At 26.6% G+C, this 19,915-nt stretch overlaps 1 protein-coding gene across 5 annotated transcripts in view; it reads right to left on the bottom strand.

Moving 5' to 3' along the window:
• Positions 1-19,915, bottom strand: part of LOC111625297 (F-BAR domain only protein 2-like) — an 84,788-nt gene that overhangs the window by 24,626 nt on the left and 40,247 nt on the right. For 4 of the 5 annotated variants that reach the window (XM_023368416.1, XM_023368418.1, XM_023368419.1 and 1 more), the window contains 4 exons: positions 18,845-18,935; positions 14,873-14,897; positions 3,240-3,322; positions 2,249-2,295 (listed from right to left, as the gene is read on the bottom strand). In XM_023368416.1, coding sequence (XP_023224184.1) covers positions 2,249-2,295; positions 3,240-3,322; positions 14,873-14,897; positions 18,845-18,935 — 246 coding nt within the window. The remainder of the gene's footprint in view (positions 1-2,248; positions 2,296-3,239; positions 3,323-14,872; positions 14,898-18,844; positions 18,936-19,915) is intronic. The other variant, XM_023368417.1, reaches the window with a different exon arrangement.

The following is a 19,915-nucleotide window of genomic DNA, read 5'->3' on the forward strand; positions in this document are numbered from 1 at the left end:
AAAAAAAAAAAAACCTAAACCCCTGACAATTTTCTGCTTGGTATAAGATTAAGTAACGTTACGTTTAGCTCTACTATTATTTTCTGTATAAAAGTAATGTTCTTAGCTTTATGGTTGATATTCTTATCTAAATTGAACGTAATAAGCGTTTTAATAAATTTTCGTGGTTTAAACAATTTATAGATAAATTCAATTTTGATTAATGGTAACATTTTTAGGCTAATGTAAAACTCAGGCAGAATTTAATGCCGACCTACATAAGAAATTGCAATTTTTATAATTTTAATGTCACATTAAGAGAAAAATCAAGACAATGAGGACAGGGATTTTTTCCTCTCTATAATCACATTCTTTGTAAATATTCAGCTTTAAAAAAAGCACCACATTGACAACATGCTAAAAATTTCTTAATAACATTCATCTTTATTACACAATAAAATTAGTCTATTGTCTGAAATTAAGAAAGAAATTCCATAAAAGAGTAAAATTCGTGTTTGGAAATGTTACCGTCGGATATTTTTAGAAATGTTAGGGATTTCTGATATTATTAAAAATATTTTAATAGGAAATTTTTATTATTATATGCTCTTTAATTTATGATATATATTGTATAACAATTTCTACATTAGTAAATTTAAAAATATATAACTTATTAAAATAAAGTCTTTTACATAATCCTCATATTTATAATGCTAAAGTAATAAATCCTTATTTTAGAATGTTATTTTAATATAATTTGTACAGCTGTGTAATTTTTAATATGAAGTGTTTTAGGCAATTTTTAAGATTTAATACTATTGATTTAATAATAGCTAAAATCATTTTAGAAAGCTTATTTGAATGTAGATCTCGTGATCATTTTCAGACATTTCATCACTGATTAATTATATGTATTCAATAATATAACAGATTATATAACTTTTTAAAATCATATTCTGAAAACTTTCACATGAAGTAATCGTGAACTCGATTGATTAAAAATTATCTGCAATTTTGCAGTTTATCAGTTTGTTCAAATAGAGAAATATTTCATATCATATTAACACACAATAGTACAATGAAATGTTTCTTAAAATGATATAGATAATCGCATTATATATTGAAACATTGCCATTTATGATGCGAAACGAAAACGAAATGGCAAATCTTGATATCAAAACTCAAGTTCACTTCAAACTTGTTTAATTAGAAATTTCATTCAGTCAAAATTTTTTCCTCTCTTCCATTTCAAGTTATTGAGAGTCTAGTGTTGTCTAACAGTATAACATATTGTCATAAATTTAACGTTTAGAGAAAAATTTGATATTATGTTTAATGTCATATTAGCACATCTTTATCTGATATAATGTTATCTGACAGTAGTAATCTAACACTAATATTTTTGTTTACTGTCTCATAGTTGATTCTTTTGTTTGAAAAAATAAATTTTCATTCTTACTGTTTAAGAATGTATTGTATCGTAAGTTATCTGCTCAAGAACACAGAATATTACAGCTTGCTTATGATGATCATGACAATTCAGTGGTAATAACAACATGTAATAATTATCAGTTTTATCATTAGTTAACATAAAATTTTACAGCTGAAATGAAAACAAAATAATTATTTTTCAGTCTAATACAAAAATAAATTATAAGTTGGCATAAATTTTCATAATAATGCAATAGCAAGTTATCAAATTAAAACACATAAATAAAAGCTACCATCTTTTTTTCCAAGACTTACAGATAGTACCATAGTAAATGTTTAGAAATTGTATAGACTAGTTTAAAATGAGGACATGTCACAATTAGAATTTTTTAATAACACAATGTTTCATAAAATCTTCAGATAAAAAAATTAAAATATTTTATGAAATATACCAAGTAAAATTAATCAAATCTATCAAATTTATATTTTATCACAGGAAATTTTAACAGACACAGTGGCACAGCTAAGGACACAAGGAAGCAATTGTTCCTTGCTACTTCATTTTTTTTAACACTTATAATTTGTTTACGTGCAAACATAAAAGTAAACTAAAGCAGTAGCCAAATAAGTATAAATTTAAACCATAAAATCTGTAGTTTTCAAATATTTAGTAATGTAATAAAATATTTTCTTTTCCTTTCGTATTTACATGAAACCAATAAATTTGTTTATATATAAATTCTTTATAAACTTAACAGTTAAGATCAATTGTAAATATGGCAATCTTTAATATATAATAATTGTTATAATCAAATTATAACAAAATTGTATGACTTACCAGATTCTCCATCAGAACTTGAATAGAAGCTATCTTTGTCATTTAAACTAGTTAAGAAATCAGTTTAAATTAGTCATTGATAGAATTAGACAATATAACAATGATGAAAATCAATGTTAATTTATTTACAATTTCTAAATTTATATTTATTGAAAAAACTGACATTAAAGTGATAATTAAAGTACAGTAGAGCGTCGTTTATCCGAATCAATTGGGGACTGGGGTGGTTCGGATAACTTATTTTTCGGATAACGAATCATGTACGAAAAAATATATTAATTTATCCCATGTTGAAATTTCTCTCCGTTGCATGTCACTTCGTGTTGAATTTTCGTCGATGTTAAGCCTAACGAAGACTATTGTATCATTAAAAACTTTTTTTTATTTTGTACAAACAAAATAAATTTATTGAAAAATATAAAAACAATAAAAAATTATACTTCAGATGTTAATTTAGTATCAAAAACATAAAACATTTGAGTAGCCCGAGAAATAGCCGAAGATTGCAGTGCCACAGCACTAGCGAAAATTTAAATTTGCCGACTGGAATGCTTTCGGATAACCAGCTTTCGGATAGACGACGCTCTACTGTAAATGAAATATGCATTGACATCTATATTTAATAACTAAATAACATAAATTATCATATGTAATTATTATACTAGGAATCCATTCTAGTATACATCATAGATAGCTGATATATATCTGAGCTATGACTGGAAGGGACAGGAAAGTGGATGGTTAATCAGTCCCATGCTGAGGCAAACTTTACTTCCTAGAGATCAACCTCCAAATATCCATTGGAAAAGAAATTAAATGGACTTCATAACTAAACAAACTGCAATATAAGTAGAAACTTTACTGCCAATAACATTTAATTTTGGCTCGTCTGATCTATAGCCCAGCACTGTACTGCTAAACAATCACAGGCTCATTATCATCACACTAAAATATAACAATACAAATTCTTAAACTTTATCAAACAATTTACACTGCTTCAGATAAAAGGATATTTTCTTGAACTCCATCTGGTGGAACAATTGTAAAACCCTCAGCATCTACACGAGGCGTTTTCTAAAAAATTAATAGTTAAAATTAGTATATCCCATCATATATATGTTAAAATAATCAATAAAATAATTGTATGATATTTATAATTAAATTTTCTCTATATTATTATTTAGTATTTTATATGATAAAAATATTTTAGAAATTTTTGACATTTTTATATATTATATTATACAGAAGAATCTTCTTATTGTAACTGTGGATACTGTTGTTTAAGTTTTCTCATGTTATCATAAAATTAAATCTTGGTTATAATTGTTATTCAGATAAATAACCATTTTTAGTCACATAGTAAAAAGGAAATTGGATTATTATATATTTTTCTATTCTACTTATATGATCTATTTCCAATGCTGTTGCTAGGATATCTCATGCCCACATGCAGGTCCTATTTTTGTGCCCTTTATAAATTAGTGCAAATATTTATACCATCAAAACTTCTTTGAATTGAGTTTGGATGGTATGAATGTATAAGAACATTGTATTGTTATATACTATCTATACAAGTTTGTTCTTCACCAAACAAAAAAAAAAAAATCACAGCCATTGTACCTATTTGATACTGCAATACTATAAATCCATATAAATACTTGGGCCATGGAACTTGCAATTTTACTTTTTCAATGTAATGCTTTATTCCATTTTTGTCATTTCATAATTCAGACAGGGCACTTAATTAAGAATGTCTTTTGTCACCCTCTTGACAGTGGCATCTACATGCAGTGCAAACCCTGAACATACACTTGCAGTAGCCCTGCCTATTTTACATTTATATTTGACATTTTGCTAACTATATACTACTCTTCTATATTTTCTTTCTCTATTCTTCTCTTAATCCAAAATACTTTTTATATAAAGCTTCATATTTATTAAATCTACATAAATCATTTAAAGTTTCAATGATGAAAGAGACTAAATTTATTTTTAAAAATTAATCAATTATATAAAAAGTTTTTGATATACAAATTATGCAAAATATTGAGTTGAGCCATAAATAGGTTGTTATGAGTAGGTATAAATGGCTGTCAAATACTTGCAAGATGATGTGTCCCTTCAACTGAGTTTTATTAGTGGCTATTAGCAAATAGTCTCTAAATGTAAATTTTAACACTAAGGTGTCAATAATGTAATAAAATTGTGAGAGTTTGGAGAAAGAATAATTTTATTTAATAAGAAAAAAAATCAAATATTAAATTGGTGTTAAAAATGACACACTTTTATCAATTTTGTGAGAAAAGGGAAATAAAGCTTTCTTTGGTAAGATGTTATCTCAATTTTTGTGGAACATCTGGTAGTTAGACTCATCTGTGTATCCTATCAGATAATACAAATCCAAACAACTGACTGGAGAGAAGTTAAAATAAAAAGGGAAGAAATCGCAGCCTGAGGGCAGATGGCAAGTCAACAACAAATGCCCGTAGAAGCTGGCACAGACTCTGCCGTATAGAAGCATGGAATGCCATAAGGAACGCATCAGTCATCTGTCTCCCAATCCATCTCTGTCTCCATATCCAAAAGGAATCTCCTTACCCCGACTAGAATGAAGAAATTGGTCAATTAGAGGTATTATATATTCCATTGTAAATGCTCTTTCTCAGAAATTAGAAATGTATGTAGTGGGACCATTAATCTAGTTATAATGTTTATGCCAGTTGTATTTATCCATTGTTTTGCTTAGTTTATTAAATGTTGTTATTTGTTAAATTGAGACTGAGTGACACTACTTTAAAAACCAACACGGACTCTGACCGTATTTGTGCCTCCCCCACTTGCATCACAAGACGCTCCTATTTTAAAGCCATCCACTGACCAAGTGAGCGGGACTAACCGTTCCAACGCCACATTTAGGGAATTTGAGCCTTAGTCTCAACCCCTTGCCCGTATTCTCACAAAATACTGTATTTTGAATTCATTTAAAATGAAACACTTGAAAGTGCATATATGCCATATCATATTGTGTGAGTTTAAACTCAGATACAGAAACAGCAGAAAAGATTTGGAATGTCTACATCAGTGGAATTATTTCAAACAGAGCAGTTCAAAATTGGTTTACAAAATTCCATTCTGCTGATTTATCCTCAAAAGATGAAAAAAGACCAGGCTGCTTCTCAGACTTTGATGACAATCCGTTTTAATTATTTTTGCCTCATCCCATTTTATATATGCTCCTTCGGTCTGCGCCATACTCACTAATATTGTGTTGTGTCCTTTATCAATGTTGTATTTGTGTTCTTGCACATGACCACAGTATGGTACAGACCAAAGGAGCGAATATAAAATAGAATAAGGCAAAAATCATTAAAACGGTCCACTCTCCATCCATTGCATTGGAGATGGAAAAGATGGAAATATATAAAAGTAAAATGAAAAACCGTTGCCTAAATGCCAAGGATGCTAATGCACTTCCAACAGTGTGGAAGTATATGATAAAAAGAAACATGGGGATTAAAAACCCTTAAAGTTTGTAGTAGTTATACATAGCCTTGTTTACTATGTTTTATTTATTTATTTGTTATTTTTATTGTTATTTATTTATTGTATTTATTTATTTTTTCATTTATTTAATATACACAATTATTGTAAATCTTTTAAATTTAAAATGAAATGTATTCGAAAAATGATGAGTTCCATTTTGGAACAGTAATCATAAGCTTGAAGATGGCTATAATAAGTAGAGAAATAAAATAACTTATGTATGTGTGGCAAAAAATTCAGGTGTGTTGATATAATTAGTTGTAGTTGCTAAGAAAGAGGTGGATAGTTAACATTGATATTTAAACAAAAAATTAGTGATACCATTTGCAGTTCAGAATAGCAAATTATCATTTAAGTAACAACTGAATAATGGAAAATGGACAAACATTTGCATTTGATTAACATTAGCATTATTAATTTATGACTATTTTTATAACTAAATTATTTATAATGAAATATAATAATTTTTTTTAATATAAGCCTAACCTTTTATTAAATAAATGTAATAATTTTTGAATAAACATATTCAATAACAAAATTTCATTAGTTTTGAGAATCTTGTCAATTCTAAAAAATTCATATTAGACTCAAATTGAAAGAAAAGAATTACAGTGAATATGCTTTATGATTTAAGAATGACAATCAGCATTCATTATTCTTAATATAATAAATGAAAAGGAACTTTATATATTTTAATGTTACATATTAAATATGAAGTTATAAAAACAAACAAGAATGAAATAAAATAAAAGTAAAATCAGTTAAAAACTGCAACTGTAATGATTTTCATAAAGTTTGACATTGAAATAATATAAATGCATTTATCTCTACTATGTATTATAGTAAATAAAATACTGTTAAAAAAAAATCTACTGATATAAAATAAATAAATAAACAATATCTATATAAACTATATATATATAGTTTAATCTGACTGGATGAATAAGAAAATGGCTAGATAAAATCTACTACATTAAATAAAATTCTTTTAAACATGTTTGTACACATTTTATTTTAAGACTGGATTTTCAATACAGGAATATAAATAGGACTGTAAATATGGAAATCACTAGTGCACTCAAGATTTAATCTTGGGATGCTAAGTTGAACAGATAAAAAAATTTTCAATGAGAACTCAATAAAAGTTTCACCTTCTGTGATAGCTAATTTATAAGTAATACAGAAACAAAATACACAACACAATATGAATAAAAAAATAAATTTTAATTAGGAAAATATTTTTGGAAAATTTAAAAGGGTGCCTTGGCACCCCAAAGTAAAAAGAAAAGAAACACTATGTAGTCATAGTAAATTATATTAAAAAAATTTTTACAACTGGAATTTCTCTAGAGTTGTCTTAATTAAAAAATACAACTAAAAACAGATTTCCTTATGAGTAAATTACAACTGAAAATATTTGAGAAAAAAAGGAAAGATATTGTATTAAATTCTAAGAAAAAAGTATAGATTAAAGAACAACAAGTAATAAAAATATGAGAAACATTTTTCCACAGAAGTTATTCAGATTCTCCAAAATTCTATTAATGTGTAATTTTAAAATGAATTTAGTAGTAAATTATATCTTAATTAAAGTGAAAGTAAACAATGAAATTGGAATATATTTAACTATAAAAGCAGAACAAGAAAAATAATATCTTAAATTGCATAACATGACTTATCATTATCAATTTATGAAGTTAAGTAGACTGAAAATACTTGTAATACAGTAGAGCGTCGATTTTCCGAATCAATTGGGGACTGGGGTTGTTCGTATAACTGATATTTCGGATAACCGATTTACATACGAAAAAATAGTTTAACGTATCCGATGTTGAAATTTTTCTCCGTTGCATGTCGCTTCGCGTTGAATTTTCGTCGATTATAAGCCTAACAAAGACTATTGTATCGTTAAAAATTATTTTTTTATTTTGTACAAACAAAATAAATATATTGAAAAATATAAAAACAATAAAAAATTATACTTCAGATGTTAATTTAGTATCAAAAACGTAAAATATTTGAGTAGCCCAAGACATAGCCAAAGATTGAAGCGCCACAGCACTGGCGAAAATTTAAATTTGCCGACTGGAATTCTTTCGGATGATTGATGTTTCGGATGATTGACTTTCGGAAAATCGACGCTCTACTGTATTTATAAATCATGATGGCCACTTTGTTGGTAAGTATCAAGAATAAAATGATAATGAAAATAGCAATAAATTTGTTGCTATTTTATTATAAACATTTAAATTTATTGACATGACTGTCTGATTTCTAAGGCTAATCCGAGCGATCGAAAAATCGCAGGAATTTTTTTGGGAGATAGTCTATACTGGATATGTCGGGCTCCGTCCCTTATCACCCGTCAACTCCCATTGTGTGCCTTTCGAATCCACGATGAAAAGGGCCTTCTTAGCGATCACAATACAGAAAGAATAATAATACAAAAACATTATTGAATTTGACATCAATAAAATTATCACTTATGAATTTGAATGAATACTTTTATGAATAATGCTTAAAAATATCAACTGAATCACTATTATTCTTCTTGTACAGGTTTAGAGTATTTGTATGTGACACGTTGAAGTTTAGAAGTGTACTTACAATTTTCTTAGTATTTGTGTAAGGTCGCCAAAGCATTAAGATTTGCATAAGATTTAAGATTTCACAATACTTTTCTTTTTCTTGACATATCCCACATAATATTCAATATATTCGTTTTAGTCTAGTGTGCATAGAAATGGTCTGAAGTTAATAAAATATTTTATCAGCTCCATCAGATTGTTTGTATATTTTACTTTTTATTCTTTACTTCATTCCTCTTCATCTTATTTTTCTATTTTAATAGAACAATAGCATTAAATTTGAACTATTGTGTATGACTCATTTAAGTCTTTATGATAAAAATTTATCCTAATTCTCAGCATAATCTGCATTCACATATAATGGCATCAATTTAAATATTTAATAGTACAATAAATCGAAATATTTAATAAAATTAGAACTTTAATTTAATATATTTACTGTATATTAGAAATTAAAAAGTTAATTAAAATATTAATATTAAGTTAAAAATTGTATTCTTTTGAATTTAGTTAACTATGTCAATGTTTTAGAAATAAGACGAAACCCAGAAACACAAAAACTGCCATTGAAAAATCAATTTTAAACTGCATCTTGCATAATTTTTCCTAAATATTTTTATTAAAGTAAAAATTATATAAAAAGTATTAAAATATAAAAATTTTTACGTTTAAACACGAGTATAAACGATATTTTATGTCAGGTTTTAAATTTTAACTTTATAATTTATTTGTAATAAATTTAATAATTCCATGATTTATATATAGGCCTATATATTTTTTTATTTATTTTAACTTTAAAATTTTTAATTGTAGCAAAATATGTCAATATTTAGAAACTGTTTATTATTTATTAAATAATATCAAGAAAAACTTCATTTATTTTTATATTTTAGCTTTATAAAGTCTTAAAGAAATCAAAATGAGGATATTTTACCTTAAAAAATACAAAGAAACTTTCCTTGCTTATTTTAAGTGTCGAAATAAAAAATCAAATAGAAAGTAACTAAGTGAACTTTAAACACAGCTGAGTACAGCAAGTATGTCAACACTTCCCTCTTTAAATATTAATTAAATTTAGAATTTATTTCATTTATTCAATTTATGTAACTCAGCACATCTGTTAACTGAATGAGACAGTATACAGATTTTTAACATGGATAAGATTAAAAATTTGGTAAATTAAATAAGTATATGGATTAAACCAATTCTAAGATTAAATATAAACTAATAGAAATGGGTCAAATCTTTAATAAAAGTATAGCAAACTACAGGGAAGTTTTAAGAGGAAAAACTCCATTCGAGCCTTTAGGGCTTCTTAAAAATCATATCCTCAAGATGTGAATATCCATTACACTGATAATAAATTCATAAAAAAAGGAAATAAATTATATATAGAATATAAGAATGCAATATAACTAATTAATTAATAATATTTCATAAAATTGTAGGAAACTTAATTATATTTCTTTCTAGACTTGTCATTAAATTGTTCAAATGATAGATTTTTTGATAAATTTGTACTACTATTCATAATTATATTGTATTAAAAAATATTTTGCGAAATAATATGTAATTATTTTATTTGATATTTTATAATAAATTTTTACCGGGTTAGAGAATAAATTTTAGATTTATAAAACATGAAAATAAACTTGTATTTAAAAAAAAATGTTTAAAAATTAAATATATCTTATTTTTTATAATTTAAATTAAATATTAAGTAATATGTATTAATTACAATTATAATTATCATTTTACTCCATTTAAATTCACTAAATTAAAAAAAAATTAAATTTAAATGCAAGTCTATGCCCAATATTTTAATAATTTAAAATGATTTAAAACTTAATTTAATATTAATTATAAAATTATTAATTAATTAGTTAAACAATTAAATTAGTTAATTATTATTAATTTAATTTAAATCTATAATGTTAAAGTTTATTTGTATAAGCTTGATTATGCATGTACTGTACGTTTTATAATTATTGTTAGAAATAGAAACTTAAAATATATTATTATTTATTAATTAGTTGATTAAACATTTAACTTATATATGGTGATTTTTAATTACAATTACAATTAATTTTTTCATTACAGTTTAGAGAAACCGTAAAAATTATCTCACGATATCGTTTATCGTTATATTAAACTTGAAGTATATTGGAGATAAAATATCATCGACAACACGAAAATTAGTGAAAGGATAATGTAAAATTGGAAAATTTAAGCACTTGAATAATAGAACACAAAAGGAGAGGAAAAAAAAGAAGAGAAATGGAAATTATTTTTAATTGCACAAACAAAATAAAATGTGAAATGTGAGGAATTATTATTATAATTTTTTTTTGAAGAATTGTTTAGAAGGAAAAGTGTTTATTGTGTGAAATCTCAAATCTGAATTGTTAAAAGTAACACGTGTTAACGATGACATCATAAAAAGTATTTGGCCAACGGGAGTTTATTGCGGAACAAGTGGACAAGTTTGTCATAACTTCAGGTGAACGCACAGGTAAGCCGGTATATTTCTTTATGATTCTTCCTACTTTAATCTTCTGCACGTATTTTTCATTAAAATCCGTTATATAATATAAATAATGTTCACATATTTCGAATTTTCAGGTATAATTTTATTTATAAAACTATAATGAATTATTATATAGGCCTACACAGAAGAAAATATAATAATTTTTATTTACTATAATGTATATGTTTTTTTTTTCTTTTCCTGAGCAAATGTCTTTTTATTTCTTAAAAGCATAAATTGATGATATTAAAATTAGGAAAATTATATTTATTTAAAATTTTTGCTCATATATTTAGTAATAAATCACTTTATAATTAATATTTTAAAGTAAATAATTTTGATATTAAAATTTATTATAAATACTATAATATTTGAAAAACATTTTTTAAACCAGGCTTTTTAGATTTTATATTTTGAATTTATGAATTTATTTATCGTTCGGTTATTTATCGGATAAAATATATTAAGTCAAGTACATAAAATTACCCATTCGATCAAAACTTAATTTAGTTTATACGCTATATCCGGCAATCATCCCATTCTTCTTCTAGGACAGAATTAGGATGCATATCGAAGATCAAGGAAAAATACAAACATATATGCTACAGATCTACCTACAGGCTTGAACCCACAGCTTTTATCTGTTTCTGGATTATTTATGGTTATATTATCGGCTTTGTACTTTGCATAAACAATCTTATATATTTAAAAGTCATTATTTATTTTTATTGTATAATTTCGATATATTTTTGCTTTGCTTTTTATCGTAATTTGTTTATATTGCGATAAATAGAATCTAAAGCAATATAATTATCAGAAGAAAGAAAAAATAATAATGATTTGAATATATNCACGATACTATCGGTAGTGTGGGCGCTGCCATCTTTCTTTCACCGTCTTTCCTAAATGCCTACAAACAGCAGCGCACTCCCGTTGCAGAGTGACCGCTATTAACGAATGAATCCACAAACTGTTACCAGTTGATGATGCTCATGCTGAGATCATTATATAGAATGAATAATTCTCTGGTAAAATATTTACTTAAATAATAAATAAGTATTTTTTTTTACCTATGAAAAAGTGAATAATAAATCCGATTTAAATAAGAATTTAACAACATGTTTTTTAATTTTTTGGAACCTAACCTCCCTTTTCGCACTAGTTCTTTGTTTCGTATAACATGGATTCGCATAACATGGCAATTTTTTGGAACATAACTCTTGTGTTATACAGGGGTTACCTGTATTTATACACAAATAGGATGTTTCAGAAATGTCTTGTCAAATTAAAAATATGAGGACTTTTTTATCCAAAGCTTAATTAGGAAGCTAAGTATCAAAGTATAATTTACTGTTTGTTTATTGTATAGGTGAGGGATAGCAGGCCAAATGCATCTTGGTCTAAAAGGTCCATTGTGCAGATTACTTCAGAAGTCTAATCTCTTTTGAAAAAAAAAAAAACTTTCTGTTCAATTCAATATCATCTTTACTTATTAACCACAGCATCCCAGAAGTGTGTGGAAGCAATGAAGTCTAACAAAAGGAAGACTGTAATATCAATGATTCAAATGAAAAAGAAACTTATCACAAAACATGAAAGAAGTACACAAGTAGATCTGGTGGCCTTGTTTAAGATGCCATAGTCAACAGTGTGCAATCAGTAGCCTAAATGCAATTTTCATTATACAGTATTTACATATTCTATTTATTGTTTTTGTGTTTTCATTTGTTATTACAGCATTTAATTGTATTATTTTATTATTTGTATTATTTACCTTAAACTATGTGTATTTGCTGTTCTAAGTTTATCAAATTAAGTATTGTTGAGGGTCTTGGAATGGAATAATTCACTTTCCATTATTTCTATAGGAAAAATTGCTTCAAACTTTGAATGATTCAGAGTTCAAACAGCTTCCCGAATGAAAGTATAAAGCACCACTATATTTGTAATTGCCAAGTTGTTTGAAAAGCTGAATCTGATGCCATTTTACACTCTCTATTCCTAAATCTACTCTATGAAGACTCTCANATTGTAAATCTTTTAAATTTAAAATGAAACATATTCGAAAAACGATGTGTTCCATTTTGGAATGGTAATCGTAAGCCTGAAGATGGCATATAGTAAGTAGGTTGAAAACAGAGAAATAAAATGATTTATGCTCAGCAAAAAATTCAGGTGTGTTGATATAATTAGCTGTAGTTGTTGAGAAAGAGGTGGATAGTTAGAGCAACTTTGTTTAAAACTTCAAGAAAAGCATCCTGAACTTGTTAACAGAAAAATAAATCACCTTATTGTGTGACAATGGAAGACTGCACACATCAAAGATTATACAAGAAAAAATCTTTGAGTTTGGCTGATCTGTTTTGCCTCATCCAGCATAATCACTGGATCTGGCACCAACAGATTTTCATCTTTTCTAGGCACTGCAGAATACTTTACAAGGTCAACACTTCCAAAGTGATGACCAGGTTCAGGAATTTTGTCCAGTACTTTTTTTTATAATTGAAGTTTAGACTATTTACAAAAATATAAAATTTTTGAGTCTATCTTAGTCCTTTTTTTTATACAACCCCAGAAGTAACAGTTAACATGGTTTTTTGAAGAATACTTCTTAAAACAAAAGTAAACAATAAGTAAAAAAAGAAGTTCACAATGTTAAAAACGATCAAGTGTCAGCCTTCTGTTATAGGTTCTGTATCCATATGCAAATGAAGTAGGATAACTCATAACTACCACCAGAGGGCCTGAAGCAGTTAAAAAAATGGATAAGGACAATGTGGTGAGAAGAATTCTTTGTGTTTTTAATGTAAAAGTGTCAGAACCTATAACAGAAGGCTGACACTTGATCGTTTTTAACATTGTGAACTTCTTTTTTTTCTTATTGTTTACCTTTGTTTTAAGAAGTATTCTTCAAAAAACCATGTTAACTGTTACTTCTGGGGTTGTATTAAAAAAAAGGATTAAGATAGACTCGAAAATTTGATATCTTTGTAAATAGTCTAAACTTCAATTATGAAGAAATATATCCTGAGTAATTACAGAAATTGTATCCATAGTTTTTTTTAATTCAAAACTACCAAAATTTTACACAAAGGCAATTGACAGGTTGCCCAAAAAATGGCAAGAAATCATCAATAATGACTGTGAATATGTATTAATCTAATACATAAGTACAACAAATAAACTTTAATCTAAAGTCTATTGTTGTACATTTTATTGGCAATAAATTTGTTTAGAAAAACGAACTTATTTATGACTCAACCAATATATGAAACAAATAACTACTCACCACACCAAATTAATGATAATGATCCATGCAGAACCAAATTATGGTGTGATACCAAAAATATTGAAAACAAATGAATGTTTTCAAACTCCTTCTGGACTTTGCATCAGGTTCTTAACCATTCCTAGATGGATATTTGATTATGAAATGACATTTAAATAAGAGTTTGATTATAAGTTCAAAAATTTACAAAAACCATGTTGCACATATTCAACGAGTCAGCCTGCCCAGACACAATGAGCAGCTAGAGCAAGTTGTGAATCAACTTCTGCCAGGCCAACAACAAAACCATCTCCTCTTTAAAATTTATGCATGAAGCTGCAATGCTGGATTTAAAAATGTGCATAGCCTCTAACTATTTGAGGTGTTCAGTGGGAGGCGCAGTAGTTTTTTGTAAATTTTTTTGAACTTATAATCAAACTCTTATTTAAATGTCATTCCATAATCAAATATTCATCTAGGAATGGTTAAGAACCTGATGCAGAGCCCAGAAGGGGTTTGAAAACATTCATTTGTTTTCAACATTTTTTTGTATCACATTGTAATTTGATTCCGAGTGTGTCATTATCAATATATGAAACATTCATAAAAATAAGCATTTTGTTGCTTATACCAAATTACTTATAAATAACATTTATATTATAAAATATTTTATATATATTCATTTTAATTCAACTTACTGGTTCTGCTTTTTCCATTTCACTTCTATTAAAAAAAAGTTATATTAAATATAACAATATAATTAATTCAAACAAATTATCATGTTAATATTCCATACAATTATAAAAGTAATTCTCAATAAGCAAGATTCTTATTCAGTAATAATGTTATTTGATTTTAGCTTTAATATTTTTGAATAAATTGTTCCATGTTCTTATCTTACTATTAATCACATCTTGTTTATGTATGCATAAATTTATTTCATTGTATTTTACAGAAATACAGTGGGTGATCAGTTAACAAACAATCCATTCCAAGACTTTGTTTGTTATCTGAATTGTTTGTTAACCGATTATCGATTTACCATAGGTTTTTATGGGAATTTGATTAATTCATTTCGGAGACTCCAAAAAATAAAAAATATATACTTTTTTACTATGTTTATTTATATGTAATAGTAAAAATACATATATATGCAGTCTTGCATTTTTATTAGTCATGTTTTTTCCGTTTGTGGGGGTTAAAGAATCTGTCCAATGTCGATTGCTTTTCTCTTTTCTTCAGGATTTTTCGGAAGTAATTAATGGTATTGTAATTGTAGAGATCTCCAACCCCATTAGCTTTATTCTGGTTTGGATATCACTTGGATGATCATTGTTCTGACATCCCTGGAGTTCTTATGGCATCAGATCAGTTTCAGGTTCCATTATGAGCTTTAAAATGCTCTTTATTTCTCGGATGTGATTTTCATTACTCCATTAGCATCTTGAGACTTCATGATATATCTTTCATAGCTAAGATTGTGCTTACTGTAGACCTGTTCAAGCCGTACTGCCTAGCAACATCAGACATCTTGTGCCCACTTTCTACCTTGGCTATTATCTCTTGCTTGGTTTCTATGGTGAGCACAGTTCTTGACACTCCTCTTTTTAGGCTCCATAATATTATCAGTTTCTTTTTTAAATGAAAAGTTCAGAAAAGCAATTACAAAAATTCAGAGAACAGAAATCAACTAGTCCACAAAAAATTATTTAAATTGCAAGGCCCAGATGAAATTCTATTAAATTTGGTATTAAAACGTTAACAAATATCCAATGGGACAGTTAAACTTTCACCTTTCATAAATAAACCCTGACGCAAAACTTAACAAGTGCCCGCCTGACAGTCTCGTGAATACTATAAAAATTATTTGTCAGAAACATAAACAAAAAGCTGGAATTACAAGGGAGAGTTTCAAAATTCTGAGGGATACTATCTGATCAGTATTGGGTTGAGCAATGATGTTAATAACTCCCGTGCTCCGAAAGGTTTCGAATTGTTACCTGAAGACAAAAGAAGACCAATCGATATTCGTTATTTTCTGTCGCTTCTTTTTATGTTTGTTCAGTAAAGTGTTCGTTGTCCGATCATAAAAATCTTACGCAAAAGTGTTTGCTATCTGAACTGTTCGTTAACCGATCACCCACTGTATTTACACAAGTTAAAAAATCTCTCTCAAATTATTAATAATTCTTAGTAGAGCAATCTGTAACAAAACAATTTAGAGATGTATTTCAAGAGAAAGAAGTTATATTTCAAAAAAACATTAATGAGATTTTTTTAAAACACTTCTAAAATATTAACACATCATTAGGTTTTATGTCAGAGGCAATAAACTTAACAGTATTCAAGTGAAAAGATACCAATAATGACACCACAGCTAATTTTAGCCAGTTGCACAGCATTATTTAGATCACATGTTCTTAATAATAAAATTGTTTTATTAATTTACTATTTCTAAAGTAGAAATAAGTGAACATAAAGTTAAATGTGTCATAATTTTGATGGTGGATTGGTCTGTAGGCAGTGGCATTACAGATTTCTTTGTTAAAATAAACTTTTGTGTTCATTTGAAAAAAAAAATTTGTGGGTATTTGCAAATTTTTCTATAAAATATGATTAAACAAGTTTGTAGGAAAGTATATAAATAAAAAAAAAAAGATAAATTTCCTGGAAAAAATTGAAAGAAAAGAAGATTAAAATTCAATGACCCTGCAAATCCAAATTGTGCCTACAAAAGACCTACACAAATGCAACTGTGTCAGAAACAAACAAACTTATGAACATACAAATAAATAAAATGAGAATCTTTGTATGTATGACTACAAATTTAAATTAATAATTTTAATAAATTAAAAATCATCTCCTTCAATTATAAATAAAACTATGATAGTTTTTATTTATAATTGTGAATAAAAAGATGATTTTATATAACCTATACCATTTACATTATACAGTCATGAGATAAATGATCAAATATATTTTATTGGAGAATATCCAATTATCTCTCTTATCTTCATTAATTAACTAACATTTGAATATCATTATAAAGCCACTATAGAGATTACAATTATACTAACATATCTGAAATATTATAATAGAAGGTTTCACATATTACATCAGAAAAATACTATGTTGAATTACATGACATTTTAGTAAAATAATGCAGACAATACTTAGATGTTTATTTTTTAATCTAATCATAAGCATATCTAATTCATCATTAATATATTGCTTGAATCTTAAGTTCAGCTGATTTCCAATAATATAAATTTTTTTAAAATTCATAAAAGTAATTGAAGAAACACAAAAAGTCTTCATTTTTCAATTATGTCACACTTCAAGAATAAAACAGTCATATGGTAAACTCAACCTTTGGTTGTAGTCTCTTCTCCATTTCAATATGTAAAACATAAAATAATATAAACATATAAAACAAAGTGTGACATGAGCAAAACATAAAGACTTTTTATATTTTTTTCAATTACTTTTGGGAATTTTTAAAATATAATTGTTATCCTTTTTATTTTATTAATGTTAATAATTTATTTTATTTTACAATCAGATAGTGCCCCAAAGCATCTACAACCTTCTAAGTAATACAATAAATACCCTGATAAAAATAAAAATTACAAATATCTGAATCTGTATCACACAATTTGTTTTGATCTAAAACGTTTCAATAAATTTGTCCTTTTAACATCTCAATTTTTTCCTGTTTTTGGCTGCTCTTTCTGACCTGTGCACACTAACAGGGCCAGAATGTTAGTAAAAATAATGTTTTTCTCTGCACTAATTATGATAGTAAAGTACACATGCTCCTTGAGTATGTGAACAAAGACTCTAAGTGAACCCCTACAATGGCAACATAGATATTTTACTGTTAAAATTAGTTTGATTTACAATTTTATTATAAGAACTTAACAGAAAATATGGTATTCAGCTTTTGAAATTAATTTGACTGCAAGAGCAGAAATTCAAAAAGTAAACTGAATCAAAGAAAATTTGTTGTGTCTATTAAAAGATCAAGAAATCAACCACAATGCATTACATTTGTCTGTGTCTGTGATTAAGTTAATACTATTTTTATACTAAACAATAAAAATTGTTTGTTACAGAGGGCATATACATACTGTATAAGTACAGACATCACTGGCAAGAACAACTTTATTCTATCACCATTGTTGTAAGTTTTAAAATACTGAATTTGAAAGAGATAATAATCCCTTTCAAATTCAGTATTTAAAATTCAGTATAGAAAGAGATTATTATATCTTTCAAATAGAACAAATTTTCCTTGTTCTTGCTTAGTAGCCTCAATAGTAGAAATGAGTCATAATGAAACAATACAGTATTAAATTCTTGAAATATGCTAAAATGGTCACAGAATCAAGTAGTTCTCAGCCAGTAAGTTATATGTACCTATATATAACATAAACTGCATAAAATTATATAAAATAATAAAAGTGACCATAATCAATAAAAAAAGGCAATAAAACATTGAGCTCTTTATAAAAATATTTTTTACAGGTGAGTTTATAATGTTTAAAATAAGAAAAAACATTTTTATAGAATTAAGTTGACTGATATTTAGGATTTAAAAAAAAATCTACAAGTAAAGAAAATGATATACTTTTCAGTTAATTAAAAAAAAAATGAATAAATATTCTTACGTGTCATTTGCAGTATCTGTTGATTCAGTTTTACTCAAATTTTTCTTTTTCTTCTTTTCTTTTTTCTTCTCTCTTTTGCTTTTCAGAAACCCTATCATCATTACCATAAAATGTAATTAAAAATTAAATTAAGAAAAAAAACTACTACTACTGCTGCTAATGAATATATTGTAGAATAAAACGGATTCCATGTTGTTACTAGCAATAATTTCATTTTTTAAATGTAAAAAACTTTTTTGTGATAAATTAAGATATACTAATCTGTTTCAAATATTCCTGCTTAAAACAATTCCTGTTATATATTTCTTATAATCCATTCAATAAGGAAATATTGAAATGTAAAATTTCTATTCAATTTGTCTATAATTTGTTGTTAATAATCTCAGTAATCGAATTAAGTTTTGCCAGCATTACTCTCCCTGTCTACATTAAAACTAGCAAAATTTTTAAGAAATACTTTTTAAAGGATGCAATTTCAAAAAAGAGATATTAGAATTATTTAAAAATTGAAGCTTTAATTGAGAGCAAATTGTGGATTTATTTTATATCAATACTCTAAACCATAACTAGGAAGAAATCTCTCTCTCTGAAATTCAAAGCTTGTTAGTTTTGGCATATTTGAACACTTTAATATATATTTTGAGATACAAGAATACTATAAACAAATTTTAGTAGTTTATAAAAAATTTTTTACATATGTTCATTTGAAATATAAAAATGAATGTATGTGTGTGTGTCTGTCCTTTATGCATTACCACACCGTTTATCCGATTGTTGTGAAACTTTGGGAAGTTGTTTAATATACTCCGGCGCAGGTTTGTGGCCATAGTACGATTGCCACAAAGCTTTGGGAAGTTTTTTAATACACTCCCGCGAAGTTTTCTGGCATTTACCCTATGATAAATGGCGCACGTTTACACAAGCATTCACACACAGTGTGTTTGATCAATTTCAAATTGTGAAGACCATTTCCTCTCCTTCAAAAAATATCTCTATATATGCATTTGTGAACTGTTATTTACGATATTTGTAATAATTTTTGTTTAATCACTTTATTTCAACTTTCTTTTT

This window comes from Centruroides sculpturatus, unplaced genomic scaffold (genome assembly GCF_000671375.1).
Source record: "Centruroides sculpturatus isolate CEXI.00-Female unplaced genomic scaffold, Cexi_2.0 scaffold303, whole genome shotgun sequence".
Classification (NCBI taxonomy): Eukaryota; Metazoa; Arthropoda; class Arachnida; order Scorpiones; family Buthidae; genus Centruroides; species Centruroides sculpturatus.